At 42.7% G+C, this 8328-nt stretch overlaps 1 protein-coding gene across 1 annotated transcript; it reads left to right on the forward strand.

Moving 5' to 3' along the window:
- Positions 1-432: 432 nt before the first annotated feature.
- On the forward strand, positions 433-7855 carry LOC308317795 (extracellular calcium-sensing receptor-like; the record flags this gene model as incomplete). The annotated part of the gene is made up of 7 exons (XM_080767072.1): positions 433-522; positions 4376-4605; positions 4870-4966; positions 5145-5420; positions 6432-6659; positions 6730-6853; positions 6942-7855. The coding sequence occupies 7 exons, from the start codon at positions 433-435 to the stop codon at positions 7853-7855; spliced, it is 1959 nt and encodes a 652-aa protein (XP_080623198.1).
- Positions 7856-8328: the final 473 nt, after the last annotated feature.

Genomic DNA, 8328 nt, shown 5'->3' on the forward strand with positions numbered 1-8328 from the left:
TGTACAAGGGTGGAGATGTGCTTCTGGGTGGTTTGTTTCCATTCCACGTCTCCTCTGTGTTCCCTGAGCTGACTTTCACACAGTCCAAGGAACACAGTCCCACCTGCAGTCGGTGAGTATCACAAATAGCCAGCAAGACAACACCAACCTTGTTTTGATGTATAGAAACATGATTAGTTGATGTGTATGTTTCTGTCGGGTGGAAACCTTCTCAGGTTGTTTGGATGGATCTAGGGCAGTTATTATTTAGTCACAAGCACTTACACTTAAATATTTTTTTTGTCACTGTAGTATGACAAAGTAAGTAAGTTATTAAACAGAACGTTTAAATATTGAGATACAAGGTTTCTACCCGACAGCAATGATATTCAAGGCTACAGTGTAATTGTGTGTGTTAGTTTTTCCATTTCAGTGTTCACTGGGGCACAGATCATGGCTTTTGCCATCACTGAGATCAACAGAGACCCCAGCCTGCTCCCCAATGTGACTCTGGGATACAGTATCTATGACACCTGTTTAACGGTTGGAGTTGCAGTCCCTGCAGCGTTGTCACTGATCAGTGGGAGAGAGGAGCAGTTTACACTGGATCAGAGCTGTGTTGGGTCTCCTTCAGTTCTTGGAATTGTGGGTCCTAGTACCTCAAAAAGTTCTATTACCCTCTCTAGAATATTAGGTGTATACAGAGTGCCCATGGTAAGTTTCCTATCCCCTTTCACCATAGCCTATTTTATTTAATATTGCTTACTTGGCTATTTGCAAATCTATAATATGATAAATATAAAATGTGGTCTTTTTGCCGTTTGAAAGACATAGAACATAATCGTTGCTGTCGAGAAGAAACCTTGTGTCTCGATATTTCAACTTGTAATGCTTTTTAATGCCCTATTTCTAAATTATGCTAGTGTTAGACAAAAGTATCAAACACAGCCGATCAACAAGGTCACAGTGTGACATGATCTGAGCTTGTAGGCTGCTATTTTTCTTTCTTATTCTGTCTTTTTCCCCCCTTTGTTTTAAGTGAAAGTGGTAAGTAACTGCCCTTGGCCTGTGTTTTACAGGTCTGTTGGTTCATGGTACAGAGTCAATCACCTCTGTACAATTAGAACCTGTCCAAATAAATATTACTGCTTTCAATTTTATTTTGTTTTGTTACTGCTAGCAAATCGCTCGGGAGGGACGGCAAACCGGCTAAACAGAAAACTATGAAGACTCTCCCTCTGCTCCCACTGTTTACTGGGGGGTGAGGTCATGCTGCAGCTTCCATAGCAAAACATACACGTGTGTCACGAGACACGGGATTTCTGGGTATTGTAGTCCAAATTTAAGCCCAGGAACATTTAGACAGAGCTCCGGACCGAATTAATCTAAACATATTAATAAAAAACAGAACCACGCCAATTTGCGTAGTTCGCATCGCACAGAAATGAATTACATCACGCGTTTTCGAGTGGTTCCTTCTCTAAATGATTGCCAGGCAGCTACAGTATTTCCACTACCTTCGTACGGTTTCAGAAGCTGCTTGTGGCATATCTAAGCACATTGTGCATATACATGGATGATCTATCTAGTGAATTAAATAAGTGCAATACAGGCTGTCTTATACAGTAGGTAACTATCATTAATCACCTTATGTACGCTTATGACCTGGTCATCATGAATCCACACAGTGGAGTGTTAAAAGCAGCTATAGAAAGTGTCGTCAAATTATGGCCATGATCATGACATCATTTTTCAGTGATAGGCCCCATGAAATCATTTTTTTTTTAAATTTTGTGAAAAGTCATGATGAAATATTGAAGAAGAGTAGCTCAAGTTGCCATGCATGAATTGCTGTACTTCAATATATTTTGATGAGAGATATCTTTTTATGGAATATTTTACATTGGGTAAAATATAATGAGCATTTGTGACTGTTGTAGACATGCGCAATTGCGCAGAGCAAGTTCAGTCAGGGAACCTCAGTGCAGTTGCTGCCGGCCATTAATTGTGCCGCCTCAGCATCACGCTCTCATTCACATGATTCCCTCAGCCAATCACACACTCACTCCATCTTCATACCGGCTACTTGAACCGGAGGTTTGCATTGCCTGCTTCCTTTCTTGCTGCTGCTGTATCAGCGTGCTGCTGTATACAAACCTGCTAAACCCTAAACCCTAAACCTGAGGATCCCCTAGGGCAGGGCTACTCAACTTAAGATGGCTCAGGGGCCACTCCAAAAGTCCAAGGACCGCAAGCTAAAAATGTCAGTATTATTTTGAAATATTTACAAATGTATTTTGGAACATACTACACAAGTCACGACTAGTCTAAAGATGAAGGAAACACAGAGTAAAAAGCCACATTTCCATCTACTTCCAGCCAATCCTCAATGAACAAAAGCATTGTGATGAAGTTACAACAATTTACAATTTAGGCATTTAGCAGACACTCTTAATCCAGAGCGATAAATTAAGCAAGAACAAAAAACATTAGGCCTACGTACATTAAAGTAGTTATCATGAATCATACGTAAGCTGAGAACGTAACAGTGGAATATCTATATAATGGAACAATGCATGTATGCTTTATAGTGCTATGTCTACATAAAAATGCTATAAATAAAATGCTATCTATAGTAAAAAATGCTACGGAAAGTGCTAAGTGTCATGATGGAGTCTGAAGAGGTGGGCTTTCAGACCACGGCGTAAGATTGTGAGTGAGGCTGCAGTTCTGATTGTAATGGGACGTGCATTACATAGTTTTGGAGCCAGAAGAGTTTGGGACGTGTGGAGCGTTTTCCTCTGCGTTTTTAGTGAAGCTACTATAATAATGAACAGATTATCACAGGTGATAAAGTAAGTGGTTAATATTAAGTTGACATCAGGCCATACAACCTTTTACAATACAATAACTAAAATCTTGTTCAAAACTTGTGAAAATAACATATATAATATTATATTTTCATTGTTGGCCGCAGATACATAAAGCAGGGGCCGTGAGTTGATTAGCACTGCCCTGAGGGCACCAGACTAGGTTGAATACCTATGATCTAGTACATTACAGAATAGATATTTTGTATTTGTTTTTATTCTGTTTTTCCAGATAAGTTACTATGCAGGTTGTTCCTGTCTGAGCGACCGGACTCAGTTCCCATCCTTCTTCAGAACAATGCCAAGTTTTGTCTTCCAGGTGAACTTCTATAACAATAGATGTGTTGGTATTTAATAGTTCATGTTTCACAAACTGGAATACTCGAACCCATGGGGTGGGCAACTTTGATGTAGGAGAGGGCCACTATATTTCTACACTCACTCCAGAGGGCCACTGTATTTTTACAGTCACTCCAGAGGTCCACTATATTTCTACACCCACTCCAGAGTCCAGACGGCCACTATATTTCCACACTCACTCCAGAGGGCCACAATTATTTCCACACTCATTCCAGAGGGCCACAATTATTTCCACAATCACTCCAGAAGGTCACTATATTTCTACACTCACTCCAGAAGGTCACTATATTTCTACACTCACTCCAGAAGGTCACTATATTTCTACACTCACTCCAGAGGGCCACTGTATTTCTACACTCACTCCAGAAGGTCACTGTTATGATTAACTGTATTCTACGTATTGGACCCTCGTCTGGTTCTGGTGTGTGACGACCCGGTTGGCATTTCCATGGTTCGGCGGCGGACAGACAGACAGGCCGGCCCGGGAGAAGAGATTAACATGACACGGAGACATGGTCACATTAAATCGTTCACAAGGTTTATTACACTTACAGCAGCATATATAGCTTGGATACTTCATGTCCTAATTACGTCACAGACTAGACATCACAATCCCTGCCTGCCAGCAGCGGCCTTCAGCGTGCTCTAACACAGCTCCACAGTGTGTTACCATTCAGGCAGGCAGTACACCATACATATAAGTACATTGCACGTATCAGTACCGAGTATCCGAACACAGCACCAAGTATCAGAACACTATAATACAACAGTCACTATATTTCTACACTCACTACAGAGAACCACTATTATTTCCACAATCACTCCAGAGGGCCACTATATTTCTACACTCACTACAGAGGGCCACTGTATTTCTACACTCAGTCCAGAGGGCCACCATATTTCCACACTCACTCCAGAGGGCCACTGTATTTCCACACTAACTCCAGGGGAATACAATTGTAATTATGCTACTAATATTGACCATTATAGATACAATTAAAGCAGGTCATGTTTGCATGTTTGGAATTGTAACAGCTGAAATCAATAATATAACAGTATTCCAATATTAACCTGCAGGCCACATAAGTGAACACGGGGACCACATGTGGCCCCTGGACTTTATGATCTAACCTAAGTACATTTCCGTCCATTGTTCGTCCACTCAGGTGCGAGCTATGCTCCAGACTATGAGGTGGTTGGAGTGGACCTGGGTAGGACTGTTGTTCAGTGATGATGATGCTGGCCATGACGTCGCCCGATTATTCCAGTCTGGCCTGGACCAGTCTGGTCTGGGTTGTGTGGCTTATTCAGAGGCTCTGCCCTTCCACAATGACCTGGATAAACTCCAGAGGATCGTCTCTGTGATGAAGACGTCCACAGCTCGTGTGGTCATTATGTTTGGATACGGGGACTATATGCATAATGTCTTGGATGAGGTTTGTGTTACGATACATCTGTGGAGGATGTAAATTTAGGCATTCATAATTAGAAGAATCTAAAATGAGAATGTATTGAAAGAAAGACATGCCTTTCATTTCTTTCGAAACGATGAACAGGTGGTTAAGCAGAATGTGACAGGTCTGCTATGGATCTTACCTGCCACTTCAGGTTGGTGGGCTGACGGTTATCTCCAGTCTCCTCACTACCTACCATACCTCAGAGGCACCCTGGGTTTTGCCATCCGTCGTGGAGAGATACCAGGTCTCAAGGACTTTTTGTTAAAAATACGTCCTGACAATGACCATGAGGATAACATAGTAAGTATTCTTGGACACAGGACCACAACAGACACACGCCCTTAGGACATGTTGTGTTGTACTTTTTGCACCATTGTATAATTGTACCACTGTAGTATCTGCAAACTGTGAATAATCAATACATTAATCAATTCATTGTATTTACAGGTATTCTTATGAATTAATTGTGTTCTTTCAGGTGAGGGAGTTTTGGGAACACTCATTTCAGTGTAAATTTTCACCCCTTCCACCAGAGTGGGTGGACGCTGGTGGAAGGGTGTGTACTGGACAAGAGGACCTGGTAACGGCAGAAACTACCCTGTTGGATATGTCTGACCTCAGGGCAGAGTACAATGCGTACAAGGCTGTGTATGCTCTGGCCCACGCCCTCCATGACATGTTGCAGTGTGTGCCAGGAAGAGGGCCTTTCCCTGGGCACAGCTGTGCCAGTTTGCAGACAATACAGCCATGGCAGGTGGGATATTAATTCAGTTAACCTGTAGGATTATTTTTATTTATTTGCACATTTAAAAACACATTTGAAAAAACATTATTATTGGGTTGTGCAGGTGAGACTTAGAAAACCCTGTGGGGTTTATAAAGTTAGACCGGCAGTGTCACATTTAACCAAACTGGCAGACCCAAATGCAGACACGACAAGGAGGGCAAAGTCCAAGGGTGTTTATTCAAACAAAATTATGAGCTTGTAGATAGGCAACTGTCCAGAATGAGCTTGTACATTGGCTACTTTTCAGAAAGCTAGCAGGGGCTGCCTAGCAGGTAGGCTGGCAGGCAAACAGGCAGGCAACTGAGGCAGAAGGAAAAACCAAAAAACACTGGAACAAAGCAATAGTAGAGCGTTACCGCACGGAGAACTGTGGGACGATCTGGCAGCGTGTGGCGAGGAAACCAGGGCTTTTATGGAGTGGTGGTGATGAGAAGATGGCAGGCAGGTGAGTGAGATTGGATGATCAGAGCCAGGTGTGCCAATCTGGAAAGCCAGGAACCAAGCCTACGCCCACACATGCTCACACACAGACACACTATCACAAATAGACACACACAGGACACTGGCAGGGGCCGTGACAGGCAGCTGCCGGAGTAGGTGGATGGATTATGACAGATCCGTTCCGCTTCTCTGTCTGGTGGTATTTTAAATAAAATACACGTTTACCTCTGTGTCTTCTTGTCTAGAAATGCGGTCATGCCTCTCTTTATTATGCAATAATCACACAAGATGCAGAAGTCTTCCTCACTCCTAATTTGTGGGTGACATTATGAATATGGTTTTGTTCAAAGGCAATGCATAATGTAAGGGGTAGAGCACATGATTTAGTAATGAGGCTGGTGGTGGAAGATAGCAACTCAGCAACAGGAACACCCCTTGCACAATGCTTAAATCCCCAAATAGTGTGTAGCGTGACTTGGGCACATAATACGATCCTCAAGTATGTTTTTAAAGTCTCTTGCTCTTCACCATTTCTAGCTTCTCTATTACCTGGAAAAGGTCAACTTCACCACATCTGGTGGTGATCCTGTATACTTTGATGAGAATGGTGATGCTTTACCAATCTTCGATATATTGAACTGGGCGTGGCTCCCTGATGGAAGCACAAAGATTCACAACGTAGGTGTGTTCAAGATCACAGCCTCCGGAGATGAAGAATTCACCCTCGATGAAGACAGAATCTTCTGGAACTTTCAATCCGCAAAAGTAATTTCAGCTTTCAAAATTTTTGAATGAAATGTATACTTAAACTGATCATTTTTACTTTCCTCTGTAGCCTCCTCGGTCGGTGTGCAGTGAGAGCTGTTCTCCTGGAACCCGTGTGGCCAGAAGGAAAGATGAACCTGTCTGCTGCTTTGACTGCATTGCTTGTTCTGAGGGAGAGTTCAGCAATGAGACAGGTAGGGTTACATCATGTAGCTACAGTATATGTACAGAAGGTTATAAGAAGATACGCGTCTGTCCCTTTAATCTTGTCCTATTTGTTAGACTCTACAGAGTGCACGAGTTGTCCAGAGGACTTCTGGTCCAGTCCCCGGCGTGACCACTGTGTCCCTAAGAGCATTGAGTTCCTGTCCTACCATGAGGCCCTGGGAATCTCCTTAACAACCATCTCATTGCTAGGAACTTTTGTCTGTGCTATTGTCCTGGGGATCTTTGTTTATCATAAAGAGACGCCCATGGTCCGCGCCAACAACTCAGAACTCAGCTTCCAACTCTTGCTTTCACTCAAACTATGTTTCTTGTGCACACTCCTGTTCATTGGCCGTCCCAGACTCTGGACTTGTCAGCTGAGGCATGCAGCATTTGGGATCAGCTTTGTGCTGTGTGTCTCCTGCATCCTGGTAAAGACTATGGTGGTGCTGGCTGTGTTCAAGGCCTCCAAGCCTGGTGGTGCAGACATCATGAAGTGGTTTGGTCCTATGCAGCAGAGAGGAACAGTTCTGATTCTTACTTCAATCCAGGCAATAATCTGCACAGCCTGGCTTGTGTCTGCCTCACCAACTCCTCATAAAAACACACAATACTATTCTGAAAAGATAGTCTATGAGTGCAATGTTGGATCAACAGTTGGTTTTGCGGTGTTACTAGGTTATATTGGCTTACTAGCACTCCTCAGTTTCCTCCTAGCATTCATGGTAAGGAATCTTCCAGACAACTTCAATGAAGCCAAGTTAATTACTTTCAGCATGTTGATCTTCTGTGCCGTGTGGATAGCCTTCATACCAGCATATATCAGTTCTCCAGGCAAATATGCCGATGTAGTGGAGGTGTTTGCTATTTTAGCATCTAGTTTGGGCATTTTGCTGGCGCTGTTTGGACCAAAGTGTTATATAATCATTTTGAAACCTGAGAGAAACACTAAGAAGTCCATCATGGCTCGAGGTGCCACCAAGATGTAGAAGCAGACATTTTTAACCAATTAACTGCTCGTGACGGAACGTTCCGCCAGTTGGAATCGAACCGGCAACTGCTATTGGCGTAACGTTCCGTCTGATAAGCTTTATTATTGATACCAAACCGGATCGCTGATTATTATATATTGCTTGGCCTTTCCTTCTTTAGTGATCCTAGACCGGATCGCACATCCTCGCTGCCGTTCACCTCCCTGTATACAGGCTGACTAAAAAGCTGAATAACTCGAAATCTACGGAGCTCTCACAGACTCACACAACACGCAAAAAGCATGGAATACAGATGATATTACAGGAAACTTTTTCACAATTTTCACAATTTAGTTATGATAAAGCACTTTGATAAAGTGAGCAACTTAAGAAAGGTGTACTCCATTTTCATTTTATAAACAATTATTGTCATGTCACACCATAGCACAACAAAATGCTGAATACATTCTGATTCCAATAAAATATATAAA

Source organism: Protomyctophum bolini, assembly GCF_963924005.1.
Source record: "Protomyctophum bolini genome assembly, chromosome: 6".
NCBI classification, from domain to species: domain Eukaryota; kingdom Metazoa; phylum Chordata; class Actinopteri; order Myctophiformes; family Myctophidae; genus Protomyctophum; species Protomyctophum bolini.